The 18,729-nt window shown below is 40.0% G+C and overlaps 2 protein-coding genes across 3 annotated transcripts in view; one reads left to right on the forward strand and one right to left on the reverse strand.

Annotated features, from left to right (window-relative positions):
• The window catches only part of Tango6 (transport and golgi organization 6), a 46,910-nt gene extending 45,248 nt beyond the window's left edge, over positions 1 to 1,662 (reverse strand). Inside the window, exon 1 of one of the 2 annotated variants that reach the window (XM_045742397.2) lies at positions 1,600 to 1,662. The gene's annotated coding sequence lies outside the window, so the exon portion shown is untranslated. Of the gene's footprint in view, positions 1 to 1,571 lie in introns of both variants that reach the window. The other variant, XM_045742395.2, reaches the window with a different exon arrangement.
• A 5,464-nt stretch (positions 1,663 to 7,126) lies between these two features.
• On the forward strand, positions 7,127 to 17,454 carry LOC123758248 (V-type proton ATPase 16 kDa proteolipid subunit c). Its single transcript, XM_045742400.2, has 4 exons — positions 7,127 to 7,304; positions 9,383 to 9,575; positions 12,485 to 12,638; positions 15,507 to 17,454. The coding sequence occupies exons 1-4, from the start codon at positions 7,226 to 7,228 to the stop codon at positions 15,564 to 15,566; spliced, it is 486 nt and encodes a 161-aa protein (XP_045598356.1). The 5' UTR covers positions 7,127 to 7,225; the 3' UTR covers positions 15,567 to 17,454.
• The last annotated feature ends 1,275 nt before the right edge of the window (positions 17,455 to 18,729 follow it).

Here is an 18,729-nt window from a genome sequence, read left to right on the forward strand (position 1 = left end):
CTATGCCCCTGTTACCTAGCAGTAAAATAGGTACCTGGGTGTTAGTCAGCTGTCACGGGCTGCTTCCTGGGGGTGGAGGCCTGGTCGAGGACCGGGCCGCGGGGACACTAAAAAAAAGCCCCGAAATCATCTCAAGATAACCTCTCAAGATAACCCACCTATTAAGGGGTGTGGTGGTGCATCAGCCAACATGTGATGATGTTAGTACATCATAAGATTGAAAACTCTCATTCATTTGGGGGAGCCGGTCGGCCGAGCGGATAGCACGCTGGACTTGTGATCCTGTGGTCCTGGGTTCGATCCCAGGCGCCGGCGAGAAACAATGGGCAGAGTTTCTTTCACCCTATGCCCCTGTTACCTAGCAGTAAAATAGGTACCTGGGTGTTAGTCAGCTGTCACGGGCTGCTTCTTGGGGGTGGAGGCCTGGTCGAGGACCGGGCCGCGGGGACACTAAAAAAAAGCCCCGAAATCATCTCAAGATAACCTCTCAAGATAACCCACCTATTAAGGGGTGTGGTGGTGCATCAGCCAACATGTGATGATGTTAGTACATCATAAGATTGAAAACTCTCATTCATACAAAGGCAGGCCATTCTCTTGTTATAATGGTCCATGTATAAGAGCCAATCAATTTCTAATTGGATTAATTTAATTAATTAATTCAAATGAATTTTTAATTAATTAAAACCCCTCATTACTGGTTCGTCGATTCGGGTGAGAAAATCTAGCCTGAAAAGTTTGCGTCGAAACCGGAGATTCGTTGAACTGAGGTTCACTGAATCGGGGGTCCACTGTAATGATAACATGACAACGACCACAGTCTGAACACAAGACTGAGGTACAGTAATAATATAAAAAAGTACCACAGTCTCGTACACAAGACAAGGCTGCCCCGGGAACACAAGACCAGGAGACATGACCACCACCCACAATTTCTCAAGTGAACAGAAGATTGATAAATCAATGCAATTGGTACACCCATAATGATAAAAAACATAAGAACTTAAGAACAAAGGTAACTACAGAAGGCCTATTGGCCCATACGAAGCAGCTCCTATTTATCACCACCCAATCCCACTCATATACATGTCCAACACACGCTTGAAACAATCGAGGGACACCACCTTACACGGTAATTGGTTAAATAAATCCACAACCCTGCCACCGAACCGGCATCCACCCAAGTCTCTCCCAAATCTAAACCTATCCATCCCATACCCATTGTTTCGTGGGAAAACAGAGTACCCATAGGAGCCACAGAGACATTAGAAAGAACTTGTCCGGATGCAGAGTAGTAAGGGAATGCAGGAGGCAGTGATGAGGTAAGAGGCTGCAAACGTAGAGACGCAACAGCTCAAGAAGCTCAGGAATGTGTACTTCATACATACAGGGTGTGATACAAATATTGATGAATTTATAGATAGAGCTAGTACATACAATACCTAAAGCCACTATTACGCAAAGCGTTTCGGGCAGTAACAGTTTCATAACCCACACCTGAGACATGTCACACATAAGTGAACGACTAAGCTACCAGTAAGAACAATGGTGCAATAACTAAGGAAAAATACCCCCAAAAGTGGGAAAGGAATGACGAACCATCACCCGCCTGGCCGCCATATGCAATGAGTGGATGACAACAAACCACAGCTGTGGACCCACGACCGGTGCGCCGCCCTGGTGGCCAGTCGCGGCAACACAAGTCTGTATATTTTATTTTATTTTATTTTATTTATATATATACAAGAAGGTACATTGGGTTTGTGAGAATACATTGGATAGTACAGTAATTACATTCTTGTAAAGCCACTAGTACGCGCAGCGTTTCGGGCAGGTCCTTAATCTAGCAGATAATTTTAAGTAGGTAAGTTCAATCAGAATTGATAAATGAAAGATACATTACAAGAGAAAAATGAGATGAGAGAGATAAGTAAGTATATTAAAGCACATTGTTATATTAAAGCTCTGATTGATTACATTGACAGCTTGATTAGTAATTTAAACAAGATTAATAGACACCATACAGCAGATTGACAGCACATATAAGACAGCAATATGATCACAATGGTCAAGATGTTCAGAATGGGTACATAAAGATTGGGAGACTGGGTAGCAAAAGATACAGATAAACAAGATTTATAAACACCATACAATAGAATGGCAGCACATATAATAAAAGAAAACAGCAATGATCTCAATGGTAAAGATGTTCAAATTGGGAACAAAAAGGTTGGGAGATTGGGTAGCAATAGATACAGTGCAATTTTAAGGCAAAAAGAGAAAAACTATGAAGATGAAATTAGGTACTTTTTAGTATTGATTTTGAATGATGTAAAAGTTGGACAGCTTTTCAATTCAGTAGGGAGTGAATTCCATAAACTGGGTCCCTTTATTTGCATAGAGTGTTTACACAAATTAAGTTTAACTCTGGAGATATCGAAGAGATATTTATTTCTGGTGTGGTGATAATGGGTCCTATTACATCTGTCCAGGAAGAGTTTCAGACAAGGATTTGCATTTAAGAACAGGGTTTTGTAAATGTAGTTGACACAAGAGAATTTGTGGAGTGAGATTATGTTTAGCATGTTTAGGGAGTTAAACAAGGGGGCTGTGTGTTGTGTGAAAGCAGAATTTGATATTATTCTGATAGCAGATTTTTGCTGGGTGATGATGGACTTGAGGTGGTTTGCAGTGGTTGAACCCCATGCACAGATACCATAGTTGAGATAGGGATAGATTAGTGCATAATATAGAGAGATGAGAGCAGAGTTAGGAACATAATATCTGATTTTGGAGAGTATACCAACTGTTTTAGAGACTTTCTTAGTTATGTGTTGTATGTGGGTACTGAAGTTGAGTCTCTTGTCTAGGAATATGCCAAGAAACTTTCCATCATTTTTATTGCTAATGTTTACATTGTCAATCTGAAGCTGAATTGCATTTGTAGATTTGCTTCCAAATAGGATGTAGTAGGTCTTTTCTATGTTAAGTGTTAGTTTGTTGGTTGACATCCATAAGTGGACTTTTTTTAGTTCATTATTAACAACATCATTTAGTGTATGTGGGTTGGGGTTGGAGTAAATGAGGGTAGTATCATCAGCAAACAAAATAGGTTTCAGAATGTTAGAGACATTAGGCAGATCATTAATGTATATAAGAAATAGTAGGGGTCCCAAGATGCTGCCCTGAGGCACTCCAACGGTTATTGGTAGAATGGGAGAGATTATATTATTGATGGCTACACATTGGTGTCTATCACTAAGATAGGATTGAATATAGTCCAGTGCATGGCCTCGGATTCCATAATGATGGAGTTTACATAAGAGGTAATCGTGATTAACAGTATCAAAGGCCTTTCTCAGGTCAATGAAGAGTCCAATTGGAAACTTATTTTTGTCAAGGGCAGAGTAAATTATATCAAGGAGACTAATAATTGCATCGTTGGTACTCTTTTGAGAGCGGAAGCCAAACTGACAGGGGCTAAGAATGTCGAATTTTACGAGATAGGAGTAGAGCTGTTTGTAGATAATTTTTTCAAATATTTTTGATAGTATGGGTAGGTTCGATATTGGTCTGTAGTTGTTTATGTCTGACGGATTACCTCCTCTATGAACTGGCGTTACTCTTGCGTTTTTAAGGATATCAGGGAAGGTATGACACTCAAGGGATTTGTTGAACAGCAGAGCTATAGGTGGTGCAAGGGCATGGGAGGCGCTCTTGTATACAATGGATGGGATTTCACTGATGTTCCCAGCTTTGGTTTTTAGTGAGTGTATGATGGACACAACATCTGACGGGCTGACTGGTGAGAGGAGAAGAGAGTTTGGATAGCTGCCTGAGAGATATGTGTTGATATGTGTCTGAGTCTGTGGGATTTTACTTGCAAGGTTAGCACCAATCGATGAAAAGAAGCTATTAAATTCATTCGCCATTTCTAAGTCAGATGACAGTGTAAGGCCATCCTTAGAGAGTGTTATCTGGTTGTGGGAGTGTTGTTTAGTTCCCAGGATGTTAGAGATGGTATTCCATGTGCTTTTCATGTTGCCTTTTGCTTCTTTGAATCTAGTCTCATAATATGAAAGTTTTGCTTTTCTTATGATACTGGTGAGCACTGATGAGTACCTTTTAACTACTTCCATTGAAATTAGGCCACTCCTAAATTTCTTTTCGTATTCATGTTTTTTGTTGATTGATTTAATTATGCCACTTGTGAGCCACGGGTTATTTTTTCTTTTATCAGTTACTTGTTTGGTAAGGAGGGGACAGTGAGTGTTGTAGAGGCTTAGAGTTTTGGAGAGAAAGAGGTTAGTTGATGAGTTTATATCCTGTGAATTATTAAATTCAGATTCCCAGTTAATATTGCAACCCGTTCTCGCAAATTCGTAAAGTCAATATTGACTTATTAACTACGTGTATAGGTGATATACTAAACATAATAGATACCCCTAAAAATATTCATAGAAAGCACCGACCTTACCTAACCTTGTTAGTATCTTAAGATAAGCATCTTATTGCTTCGTAATTACAATTATTACTTAACCTATACCTATTATAGGTTAGGTAATAATTGTAATTACGAAGCAATAAGATGCTTATCTTAAGATACTAACAAGGTTAGGTAAGGTCGGTGTTTTCTATGAATCTTTTTAAGGGTATCTATTATGTTAAGTATGTCACCTATGCACATATTTAATAAGTCAATATTGACTTATTAAATTTGCGAGAACGGGTTGTAATATTGTGAAGTGCATTAGAGAGATTGCCTAAAGCTGATTCACTATGTAGCCTGAATGAAAGTTTTTTGGTTTCTGGTGGTGATGTGTCAATGTTTGCTATGAGGAAAGTAGGATAGTGGTCAGTTGTTCTGTCATAAATTACCCCAGATGTAAGGGGAGCTGTTATATTAGTCCATAGGTGATCCAGGGTAGTGGCAGATGTTTGAGTGACTCGGGTGGGCTTGGTGATTGTGGGGATAAGCATACAGGAGTGCATGCTGTTACGGAAATAGTCAACTTGAGGGTTGTTTTGAAGACCCAGGTCAATATTGAAATCACCTCCCAGAATAATGTGATTTTTGTTGAGATTGTTATTTATGATAAGATTCCTTACATTGTCAGAGAATAAAGCTATGTTGGTATAGCAAAATCTTGCCAAAAATAATTATTTATTTATTTATTTATTTACATATAAACAAGAAGGTACATTGGATTTGTGAGGATACATAGCATGGTATTTACATTCTTGTAAAGCCACTAGTACGCACAGCGTTTCAGGCAGGTCCTTAATGTAATATATTTTTAAGTAGGAAAATTCTAGCAGAATTTATAAAATAATAACAGGTACATTGCAAGAAAAAAATGAGATGAGAGAGATTATAGTAGGTATATTAAGTACATAAGTTGCTCTGATTGCATTGACAGCTTGATTGGTAATTTACAAGAATGTAACAACTCTTGTATATATCTAAAAAAAAAATTAACAAAGATTAATTAGGCACAAATCCATCCTCCGAAATGACAGTACGGTTTAATACTAAGCGTAATAAGTACATTTCCTGACTGTCATACATAGTACATAATCGTACTTATGGGGCTGTATACTTTACAAAATCTCTATTGGTCTCAATGGACATAACAAAGGAGATATTAATAGGGTATTAAAAGTATCAACACAAGACAAACACGAAACAATGGGTATAAATTCGATAAGTTTAGATTTAGGAAAGACTTTGGTAAATACTGGTTCTGTAACAGGGTTAGAGTATCTTGAGATGATTTCCGGGCTTTAGTGTCCCCGCGGCCCGGTCCTCGACCAGGCCTCCACCCCCAGGAAGCAACCCGTGACAGCTGACTAACACCCTAGTACCTATTTTACCGCTAGGTAACAGGGGCATAGGGTGAAAGAAACTCTGCCCATTGTTTCTCGCCGGCGCCTGGGATCGAACCCAGGATCACAAGTCCAGTGTGCTGTCCGCTCGGCCGACCGGCTCGACCGGGTTGTTGATTTGTGGAACCAATTACCGCGTAACGTGGTGGAGGTGGGGTCCCTCGAGTGTTTCAAGCCTGGGTTGGACATGTATATCAATAGGCCTTCTGCAGTTACCTTGTTCTTATGTTCTTATGCCTGGGGACTATTCAGGCTTGTCCGCACTTATGTTCTTATGTATATTATGGATGGTATTTCACTAATATTCCCAGCTTTGGTTTTTTGTGAGTGAATGGTGGACACAACATCTGTAGGGCTTATTGATGAGAGGAGAAGAGAGTTTGGGTAGCTTGCCTGAAAGATATGTGGTAAGATGTGTCTGAGTCTGGGATTTTTCGGGCATACTTTATGCACTAGCTCTATCTAGTAATTCAACATTATGTTTGTAACTCATTTTGAATGTATGTACTTTTACCTGAATAAATATTGTCTTATTTAAATTTCGCAAAATACACTTCGTACTCATAGTTGCCACAAATATGGAAGAAACTCCACAAATTTGCTAGATTAATTTTTTTATTTAACAAACTTAGGTTTACACAGCAATATGCTGCTACCCTATTCTATATGAGAGATTACACAGTATAGATAAAAAATTAGCTGCAAGTTCATCTAATATTCTTATCTCACATGATGGTTAGTCATACATGGAGTCAAGGGAGCAAATACCAGCCAAAATACAAAAACAAATCAATTCTGACTAAAAAAGTAGCTATAAGTTCATCTAATTTTCCATCTCACAGGATGGTTAGTCATATATAGAATCAGGGGATAAAAAACCTGCCTTAATACAAAAACAAATCAACTCTGAAGAAAGCTAAATTAAACGCATTTTCTATAGGCAAGATTAATCTTATAGCTACTGTTCTGCATTTTTTTATTTATGAAAATACATGTTACTATATTTTATTTTTTAGATGTATATTAGATATAACTTATATGATACACAAAATCGATCATATGATTCAACTATATCACCTGTACCCGGCTTTCTGATTGGCTAGCAGTGGCGAATCGCAGAGAAGGTTACAAATTGTCATACATACAGTCCTAAGGGGAAGGAAAGGCGGACTGTGATTGGATGGAGGAGGAGAAATGTCACTATCTGTGCCAATCACGAGGCCCGACACAGGGTGACCATCACGGGACACAGCTGGCTCCTGCACTTGCGCTCCAGACCTCCACTTGACTACAAGTCTTACTTGCTCTTGTTCCCCGATTGTTGCTAAACTCTCTGAAGATGTCTACCCCGGAAGAGGCCCCGATGTACTCCCCTTTCTTCGGCGTGATGGGCGCCGCCTCCGCCATGATATTTAGCGGTAAGTGTAGTATAATATTACTCCAGACGGGCCACACTAATGGTGGCTCGCTATTGATTGTCGACCATGTCTCGGGAACCTTTTGACCTGCAGCTTATTGTACAACTATGTTGTTAGTATGCATGTAGCACCATTGTTAGCCATATATGTGAAAATGGGACTAGTTGGCAGGACACCTGTTGGTGTGGGGCTTCCTGGAGGCCGCTATTGGGAGTCGAACCCGGGCTGGGGGAGCCCTGGCCGCCACGCCATAATGTAACTCCTCGGGTTTTGTTAGAGTAGGTGAGAGAGTATCGGTGGTGGTTGACGGTGTGCCAGGGGCTAATAGGACACTTTCTTGCCAGGTGCTTGGCAGCTTGACGGTAGTGGTCAGCTCTGCCCGTAACGCTGAGCATACTTGTGGCTTTACAAGATTGTAAATACTATGCTATGTATTCTCTCTAACCCAATGTACCTTCTTGTATATAAATAGTGTGCTGAGTAGCATGCTCTTTGGTAGTCTGTTGAGTGATGAAGATTGACCCACTCAGGAGGTGGCACGGGCATGAGTAGCCCGTAAAGTACAGTTGATTAACGAGGCTGTTTGTGTGGCCGGGGCGGTAGGAATCACTGAACATTAGTTACGTCTTACTTTGACCTTCTAGATACTGTAAATTTTAATTCCTCTTGTTGGGAACAGGTGAATGGCAATGGTCCCAATCATGTCCTGAATGGTGATCGAACTCGGGATCAAGTTAAAGTAAGTTTGAGGTGATAAAAATGTCTCAAAATGAGAGTAGCTTAGGCTGTTTCTACCTGTATCAATTTAAGGTCTCTGAAGGGGCTTAAAAATCCACGCAGTACACCTATATTAATCACATTTTACATTTCACATTCTCATGTTAGAGACGGTATACTGTGATCTTATTCATTGTGCTCCACTTGTCATTTCTTGTTTTGGTAAAGGTAGACTGAATAAGTTGAACAAAGTACAAAATGAACCCATGATAATCTTAGTATGCCCAAGGGAAGGGAATTACCAGGGGGAAAGTGCCAAGCCATTATGACTATATAGCACTTGGAAGGGATCAGGATAAGGATTTGGGATGGGATGGGGGGGAGGAATGGTGCCCAGCTATTATTTAGACGGTCGAGGATTGAACCACCGACCGGCGTGAAATGAGACCGTTGCTCTACCGTCCAGCCGAAGTGGTTGGGCTTAGGATGCCGAAGAAATGCCATGATTGAGATAATGAGTATGGAATTGATCTTAGAGTATTAAGGATAGAATTTTGGAGAAATTGAAGCTTTGGTTATTAGATTAATGAGGTAATTATCATTATTGAGATTAATAACTAATGAATTAATCAGCACTTCAAAAGGTGGGAAGAAATGAACAATGCATGTTAAAGTATAAGAGCAAACCTTATCTTCTAATGCAGGGGTCTCCAAACTTTTCAATGTAAGTCCCACATTATATATTTCCCATATTTATGCGGGCCGGAGGAATAAAAAATGAAATTGCTATTTTGTATAACTAAGATAAAGGTATTGTCAAAGTACAGAGAAAAGAATATTGTACAGTGTTTGTGCTCCCTGAAACGGAAGCAGCGAAGCCCCACTCGCCCTCCATCCCCACAATATACAGTTATACACAACTGATTGGTTGTAATGCACAACACATACCTACCAGTATTAGTATCTGTGCGTCACACTATCGAGAGAGGAAAACTGACTCGGGTTGAGCGCCACCAGTCAGCAGCCCCAGCTTTGAATAATTCTGCGATGCCATTCGTACGATAATTATTTTTTCAAGGCCACCACACAGGGATTTGTTTGGAGGGCCGGATGAAATTATGTGGCGGGCCGGATGTGGCCCGCGGGCCATAGTTTGGAGACCCCTGTTCTAATGTTACAAAGTATAACTTTCAGAAACAAGTTTGATAGTAAATAAGACCTGGGTATGATACTGTACTGGCTAATGATCTAAGAGCCAAGCATATCCCATGTCCTCGATAGTCGGTACATAGCACACATTACTAGTTATGACTCGTATCTTTAATAAATCACTTATATATGTAATGTGTACTCCTTAACAGCCCTAGGTGCAGCATATGGCACTGCCAAGTCTGGAGTGGGTATTTCTGCCATGTCTGTAATGCGACCTGAGCTCATCATGAAGTGCATTATTCCTGTGGTCATGGCCGGTATCATTGCCATCTACGGTCTGGTGGTGGCTGTACTAATTGCTGGTAAACTAAATCCAGCAGATAAGGGCTACTCACTTTATCAGTAAGTTTTTTATTTTTGGTTCATATAACAATTAAACTATTTTTTCTATATCTACTGTAACATGCATAACTCTAGTGTTATATTTTTAGATTTCTAAAAAAGTAATATTTTTAGGTATACAATGGCATCTTTGCCACTGTGACTCGAAACAGGTGGAAAGTTTCTCGTACAGTGGTACGTCCATTTACAAATTTAATCCATTCCCAGAGACGGGTCGTGACTCGAAAATTCGTAACTCGAAACAAATTTTCCCGTAAGAAATAATGTAAATTGAATTAATCCGTTCCACACTCTCAAAAATATTTTTGATACATTTCATACATAATACACACATTTTGTACCTATAGTATGCTCAAATTACAACCATTCCCAAGTTATTTGAAGGAAACTTAATGCATTATGATAACTTTGTAAACGGTTACTAAAGTATTATACTGTCGAGTGTAATTTATAGCCACTAAGTGGCTCCCAGAATTGAAGGACAAGAGCTACGAGAAGAGGTTAGAGGCATTAAATATGCAAAAACTAGAAGATAGAAGAGGTGATATGATCACTATGTACAAAATAACAGGAATCGATAAAATTGATAGGGAAGAATTCCCGAGACCCGGAACTTAAAGAAAAAATGAAAGAATGTTGGCAGTGCAGCTTCATGTCAGGTTGCTACACCCTTCATCAATCTGACTTTTCCTTATGTTAAAGGCCTATTTAATCTTGACGTAATGTTCAGGGTTCTACGATCAGTAAACCCCCACTAACATTTCTAATTTCCTTCACAATACAAACACTTCTTTCCTCCATGATAGCTTGTACAATGATCAGCACTAGCACTATAATCATTACAAATCACTTGATATTTTCATCACATTTAGTAGCTTGTTGAAGCATATTTCCTTAAATTGACACACTTTTCCAGGATGAATACTGATGAAAGTATTGCTAATTTGCATAATGACCCCTAGTGTGATTCCCTTCCCACCACTAGCAGTAAGATAATTATCACCACACTTTCAGCAGAATCAAATATTGTAGCATTCAGTCACACCCAGTCACTCCTCAGTCATGCTTTCCTTGCTGTTAGAACAGTATCATATTCTGAGGGGTAATATTAGCTAATTACTAGTCATGTATTCCTCATCACTAAAATCTACCAGGTTCTAAAAATCTACCAAGGCCTTGTAATTTTGAATGGGGTCAGTGGTCCCTAATGTGGTTGCATGACTGAAAGGTGATGCTCCTTCTAAGTCAGATTGCTGGATACTTTGGCCCAGAAAGGAAATACACTTTCAGGCTTTTTCTCCCATGTGGTAATGATTGTCTGAGGTCTAGTGGTGAAGACACCATAGAACCACAGGACATCTAATATTACTAGGTGACAAATAATGGCTCCAAAGTGATTGGAGCTGTAAAAAGTTTGCTGTTGAATTTTTTAATGTGAAAATGATTGAAATACTATACATCTTTGTATTTACAGTACAGTATTTACATTTCTCTTGAAAAATTTTACAATCGGATTTTAAAATTTTTAGTATAACTATCATTTATCTCGGTATGCTGAAATTTTATTTCTTCACAACTTGAATTAGGGTAGTATATCAATCAATTGGGTATGCATGGAAGCTGTATACTGTACTGTATTTTGCTCCCCGAGGATAGCTCCTTTTTCTGTGATAGCCATTTCTTGTGGATGTACCACCATGGCTGAATTTTATATAATTGATCTAGTAATGGAGATATCTCGTTTACTTTTTTTCAGCACTGATTACCATCTATATATGCTTAATTCACTGTCTGGGGACAGGAAGCCAGTGTGTATTCATATATGTTAGGCTTATATTGATGTCCCCCCCCACCCTCCCCCACCCCTCTCCCCCAGCTTTTTGGACCTCGAGTGCCAGGTTCCGAGGATGTGGGCATGAGAATGTTGGAGATTTGGAAAGGAAAACGGAACCTTAAGGTCAGGCCTACAGCCTAGCCAGGAGCCTTGATTGGTGTAAGACAGAAGCCTAGGGGGTGGGACTAGTCAGTTTTGGCTGACCTAGAGTAAGACTGATTCCATAGGCTCGAGTTTAGAGAGGTGGGGCTTTTTGGGCCTAGCAAAACTTACAAGTGGGTGGAGCTTGTTTTCCATTGATAGCTTGGTTAGGAAATATTCGTCAGTGTGTCTGGGGTGTGTCTGGGGTACAGGTCAGGTGACCCGAGGGCAGCAATCATTATCATGGCCAGATTGCTGTTTTAAGGTATTGTGCTACTTGGGTATTTCATGTAAAATCGGTATGCCATTCCATTGCCTTTAGGATGTTTTATTAGAGTAGGATATATGTTCATTTGATTTAAATATACGTGCCTGTTTCAATAAAGTGAATATTTGATCTAGTGGTATTTAGTTAATTCCCCCTTTGGTTTATCAATGCTGTGTAATTTTTGGGGGTTTTTATGTGCGGTACTGGAAATCCCCATGTTCTTAATTTCAGGGATATGAGAATTACCCCTGAATCCTCAATAAGTAAAGTAAAATTTGTATAAATTTCCCAAGATTTATTTACCAAGATTCATATGCCTTATTTCCATGATTATCGAGTCCTTCCTGTGAGTTCAGTAATTTACACATTCAGGTATGTCAGCGGTAAGGTGGTGGCAATCGAGTACAGATGTGTAAGTCTTATTTAGTCGTAAATAAATTCATAACCTTTTTCATTGTTGCTCCCTCCCATTTAATATTTCAGTTTAATAATTAGCTGTAGTTCAGTGAGGGTCATACTGAGCTGCAGGCAGTGTTGAGCTGAGGCATTGAGTGGAGGAAGGGAAGAGAAGGTAGGGTTATTACAATGGCTCTTAGAATTTGAAACATGAGCATGTAATATATAATACAGTACTTCAAATGAAATAAAATAAATTTGCTTTTACAGAGGATTTGTGCATATGGGAGCTGGTTTAGCTGTTGGTCTCTCTGGTTTAGCAGCTGGGTTTGCTATTGGAATTGTTGGAGATGCTGGCGTGAGGGGAACTGCACAGCAGCCTCGTTTGTTTGTCGGTATGATCCTCATACTTATTTTTGCTGAGGTAAGTTTACTTTAGTGTCTCGTTAGCACTTTGTGTGTAGTACTTTTCATATAAAGCTTTTGTTTCCTTTTAGTGGATAATTGAATGGAGATAAATATTAACCAACTATTTAGTTAAGGGCTAATTGGGGGCCCCCTCCCCCCCAAATTATTTGTAAGTCTGTATATTACTTGATTCAGTATATAAACTTGAACTTCAGTGATGTGAAGTTGTATTTCTTGAATGAATGATACTAAATACTTTAGAAAACTTTTGATGAAATATATAAATTAAGGGGAAATGACAAGATTGGTTAGGAAAATGTTGGATATTGTAGATACAAAGTTATTGGAAATATAGCAGTAAAATGTGTGTGAAAAGCTTAACCACCGCACTGCGCAGAGTGCCTTGAGGTGCTAGATCGGGGGTGCTCAGAGTGCCTCGAGGCGCTCGTAGGTATATCATAGGATTAAAAACTCCCGTGGCTACACGGGGTTCACATCAGCTTCCTCAGGGCTCTAGTAAACAGATGCCATTTAAACAAAAATTAATGTATAACTTTCCTGGGGTGTGAGCCTCGGTACTGAGTGAGCAACCAAGGCTGACACACACAGCATGAGCTAACAGCACTGCTTTTCAGCTTGTGACCACAGTGTCACCTAAAAATGTCAAAATATATTTGTAACTGGTATTATTTAGCCATGATAGCATTACAGAAGAACCTGACTGATACTATGTACAATGTTCAGATATTAGTGAACACAATGCTGTTCAAGATGTTCACAGCATTAGCCGCAGCATACTGCCATTGTTTGGTCCATCAAAGAATCTTGAAATGACTTCTCATGTTCCTTTACAAAATAAACTTGTGAAAAATTATTCTTGTACAGGATTTAGTGACCAGGATTGATAATACAGTAGCAGGATTGTGGTGATAATCAGCAATGTACTCGCCTAGTTGTGCTTGCGGGGGTTGACCTTTGGCTCTTTGGTCTCGCCTCTCAGCTGTCAATCTACTAGTGTACAGATTCCTGAGCTTCTCGAGCCCTATCGTTTCTACATTTGAAACTGTATGGAGTCAGCCTGCACTACATCTCTCCTTAGTTCATTCCATTTACTAACTACTGACACAAAGTTCTTTCTAATGTCTGTGGCTCATTTGGGTACTCGGCTTCCCCTTGTGCGTGTACCACCCGTGTTAAATAATCCATCGTTGTCTACCCTGTCAATTTCCCTGAGAATCTTGTATGTGGTGATCATGTCTCCCCGGGCTCTTCTGTCTTCAGCAACGTGAGGTGCAGCTCCCTCAGCCTTTCCTCATAACTCGTGCCTCTTAGTTCTGGGACTAGCCTAGTGGCATACCTCTGAACTTTTTCCAGCTTTCTTGTGCTGGACAAGGTATAATGTGTGTAGTATGGTGGGAGGAATCTTGGTGAGGAGGGAAGGAGGTAGTGTTAGCTGGCTAATGTGTGGCAGACATTCGTGTTTGGACTCGCCATACCAGCTTAGTGGTATGGTGGTAGTGCTTAGTGGTCGTCTTCTTCCCCTGGTGGGGATCTGCCTGGTGGTGGCAGGACCACTTGTAGGATTTTGGTGACCCTCCACTAGCTCCCCATGCATGCGCACGTCGCAGGGGTTCGGCTTTTAGTTGTTTGCTTGGTAGCTCTGGGATAACTGGTTAGCAGTACCTCGCCTGGGCTTCCCTTAGCAGTCAGCCTAAGGGCCCTTGAAACCCCCTTTGGGGTTCAGTGGTCCAATGTAGGAGACCTCTGAGTCCCACCTCGCCTCGTGCAAGTTTGAAGGTTGCTCTGTTCCCTTGTCAGGGCGACACTCACCGCCTGCCTCTGCCTTGCTGCCTGTTGGGGTCAGTGACACCTTTGATCCGAAGTCCTGCGAGTGGTGTTCTTTGCTTGTACTCCATTCACCCAGTTCACCAAGAATGATATTCGGGTGCAGGCAGCTTTAGCGTTGCATGCATGGAGGAGATAATGGAGGCCGCTTGGAGGGGGAAGACTAATTCTCCACTAGAAGTTACTGCTCCCGCTAAAATCACGATAATATTGTAAAGAATGCCTAGGTTAAAATAAATATACCACTATTTTCAATAGAAAGTGGGGACATGAGCGAAATGGGGACTAGTTATTTTGTCTCGCTTGTAACGACGAGCAACCTACCCGTTAAATAAATGTGCACAAATATTCCAACATTAGCAGGAAATTTGCTACATTACGCTCGCCGAAACGGTGTCTAGTAGTTGTTCGAGTCACACTTGATCCCTGACACCTGCTGCTGCTGCAGAATGTCGCATTATGGGCCAGTATTTCGCGCTCCTAATAACAACTTCTTATCAGCAATGTGGCTGACGCTCTTGAACACGCTGTTAATGGCGCGTCTCCTCTCCTTCCTCGCCGGGATACGCGTGCGTAGTACGCTCCATAGGAATCCCGAGCGTGAAGTAATTTACTTACTCGTAATTATTTAGGGAAGTAAGGAGTTGTAGCATATTTGACAATATTTGTCATATCATACTATTTCTCGTAAGCATCTTGTTTAATTAAGACTGAGTGAAATAAACGAGAGGGTTTAGTGTAGACTTATTTTTTATGCTGTAAAGTAATCAATGTACTTGAAAAATTGGTTTATATGCATGAAAAAGCAAAAAGTTATACTTAGCCTTATTAAACTTAATAATAAATGTTAATTGCGCAACTCTGTGTAGAAAGCCTTTCTGCCTTGTTCTCGGCTGTACAAAACCTTTGGGGCAATAACAGGAGCTCCATCTAAGCAGCTCATGGTTTTGCAGACATTAGGATGAGTTGAATTATGGTGACTGAGGAAAGGGTCAGAGGTAAGATTGTTTGTTACTAAGTGTGTGTGCTTCTTCCCCAGGTACTTGGTCTGTATGGTCTGATTGTTGCCATTTACCTCTACACCAAGACCTCTTCATAAATAAGAAATAATTGGCAAGTGTGGAGCCCCCTAGCCACCACTCCAGATATTAGTCCTCCAATGATCCAAACTTGAGTGTTAAGTGAACCAGCATGTGTGGTTGTATATATAATACAATACTGTACCTGTAAATGTACTCTCATTCTCTTATTTGTGTGTAATAAATAAATAAATAAATAAATAAATAAATAAATTATATATATATATATATATATATATATATATATATATATATATATATATATATATATATATATATATAATTATAATTATAATTATAATAATAATAATATTTATTACACACACACACACACACACACACACACATACACATACACATACACATACACACACAGTATATATATAATAAATTAAAAATGAGAGGCGGGACCAAAGAGCCAGAGCTCAACCCCTGCAAGCACAACTAGGCAAGTACACGTACACATACACACACAATAATTACACTTGGGTAATTACACACACAATAATTACACTTGGGTAATTACACACACATACACGTACGTACGCATACAGACATGCATGTACACACACATGTATACAGACACGCATGTACACACACATACGGTGAGGGCCCTCTTGAAGTGTTGGATATTTTTATTTGGTTTATATCTTAGTATTTATAGTTAAAAAATTACACACATCCTGTTGTAACTTTAGTTTTCTTATTAGTTCTTTGGTTTTAATGGTTTTTGATACAAAATTTAAATAATGGAGGCATTTTACTTAGATACAGGATTTAAAATAAATCAAAGGGTGTAACAAATTGTGTACAGCAGTACTGTCATAATCATTTTTGTATAAATGTAAATCATGTGTCCTTGTCTCAACTTTCCTAGACAGCTTTATGCCATTAGTGCTCTACATAAATCTTTGACAGTTTGTCACTTGGTAGGTCATGGGAAAAAGAATAGTATTAACCATGCTGAGTATTTTTGACAATACTCTCTTTAAAGAGGTACCTCATGGCTAGTGCATAGATCTGATGAAAAGTTGGCTAACCTAGATTAGTATCCAGCATGTAGTGTGGTGAGTACTTGGTGAGGAAGGACCTGTGTAGCCATTGGCATAAGCAGTTACTTACCCCAGTTTCTTTGGCTAGGTCACGGTTGTGTTTACACCATAATTAGTGGTTCAATTTAAATGGTGTATGGTAAATTTGTTAATGTTTTGATAAATTACTGTGCAGCAAGTTACATTGGGGGCTTTAATTATGTTGTATATATGTATTGTGTGACTTGTTCATCTCTGGATAGTTGCCCAGTATTTAAGCTGAACATGGGAGGGTGAGATTATAGTACTAATCAGAGTATATATTGCCCTCTTAAATGTTGCTGATCATAGGTTGAGCCACAAGGCATGGAGGCAAGATGGGCTCTCTTAACAGATAGCTTATTGTGGGGCCCATAAGTGTTTAAGGTTGCTGTCTGTGCACTAGTGCTATCTGTGGTTGGTGACCATCACTCTTGTTGGCTGGCAGCCATTTGCAGTTGGAGCACAAGTGTTCCTCATTTCCCAGATTTGGGGGTGAGGCTTAGTTTAGCAATTTGTTGTACAGACTATAGTTGGTTAGTGTTAGCCATGGGTTGAATTGTAGATATACTGGGAAAGCTAAACACTAATTAGACGATTTAAATCTTGATTCCTAGCAACAAAGTTGATACATTAGGAGGTACCTTCCATGGCAAGATACCAACTGATATTGTACTGTATTAAACATTCCATATATGGACGAGTTATTAATAATGTGCTTTCCATCTTAGATATTCCTGTGGATAGCCATGGTTGTCATTGTTAAAAGGTGTATGCATTGTATAAATGAAATAAAATATGTAATGGTATATTGTTAATAAACATAGCTTGAATTAAATTTTTTATTCATCATAATCAAGTATGGAAAAAGGCACTTCAAGTAAACTATGGAGTTCTTTAAGAATGAGGGCTGATGTTGCCACAACATACCTGCTGAATGGGGTTCTGGGAGTTGTTCTACTTCCCAAACCCGGCCCGGGGCCAGGCTTGACGTGCGAGAGCTTGGAGCAGCCAGCAGGCCCCCCACAGCCCGGTTGGTCAAAATAACTCCAACTTGGGGTACTACTGTGCTACATAGCGTTCCTGGCGTGGTGCCTTTTTTTGATAATTAATCACTTGGGTACTACTGCACCCTTGAGGATTCCCGAGGCTTCCGCTGGAGCCAAGGAATCAGGGTGCAATAGTATCCCAGATTCCAATTCTTTTGACCATGTCATGGCGTAGTCTTCTAGAGTGCATCTGGGAATATCCAGCGCATAGATTTTTTCATTGATGTATCACAATAATGTGATATCTGTGTAATTACCTAAGTGTAGTTACAGGATGAGAGCTACGCTCGTGGTGTCCCGTCTCCCTGGTTGATGGGGTTCTGGGAGTTCTACTCCCCAAGCCCGGCCCAAGGCCAGGCTTGACTTGTGAGTTTGGTCCACTAGGCTGTTGCTTGGAGCGGCCCGCAGGCCCACATACCCACCACAGCCCGGTTGGTCCGGCACTCCTTGGAGGAATAAATCTAGTTTCCTCTTGAAGATGTCCCTTTTGATGAAGATGTTGAAATTTTAATCCCCAGCACTGTCACATAAAGCATTGAAACTAATGATGGTTTTGGCCTCCCACCACCACACCTAACTAGTTCCGTCTACCACTGTTTACAAAAGTGAATTTTCTTATTTCTCTGGCAGCTTTGTTTCGTTAGTTTAAATCTATGACCTTTTGTTCTTGAAGTTCCGGGTCTCGGGAATTCTTCCCTATCAATTTTATTGTCTTGTTACTATTTTGTATGTAGTGATCGTATTGCCTCTTTCTTCTATCTTCTAGTTTTTGCATATTTAATGCCACTAACCTCTCCTCGTAGCTCTTGTCCTTCAGTTCTGGGAGCCACTTAGTGGCATGTCTTTGCACCTTTTCCAGCTTGTTGATGTGCTTCTTAAGATATGGGCACCACACAACCACTGCATATTCCAGCTTTGGTCTAACAAAAGTTGAACACTCGTTTTCTCCATCCATGTATTTAAAAGCAATTCTGAAGTTAAAAAGTGTAGCATAGGCTTGCACAATGTTCTTAATGTGGTTCTCAGGTGACAAATTTCTATCTAGAACCACCCTTAGATCCCTT

Source organism: Procambarus clarkii, chromosome 11 (genome assembly GCF_040958095.1).
Source record: "Procambarus clarkii isolate CNS0578487 chromosome 11, FALCON_Pclarkii_2.0, whole genome shotgun sequence".
Lineage (NCBI taxonomy): Eukaryota > Metazoa > Arthropoda > Malacostraca > Decapoda > Cambaridae > Procambarus > Procambarus clarkii.

What these genes read in the sequence shown, in the direction of transcription:
- LOC123758248 (XM_045742400.2), top strand. Translation starts at nt 7,226, where the DNA reads ATGTCTACCCCGGAAGAGGCCCCGATGTACTCCCCTTTCTTCGGCGTG. An exon ending in CTCCGCCATGATATTTAGCG is followed by an intron (nt 7,305 to 9,382) that starts GTAAGTGTAGTA and finishes ACTCCTTAACAG; the next exon opens with CCCTAGGTGCAGCATATGGC. An exon ending in TCATACTTATTTTTGCTGAG is followed by an intron (nt 12,639 to 15,506) that starts GTAAGTTTACTT and finishes CTTCTTCCCCAG; the next exon opens with GTACTTGGTCTGTATGGTCT.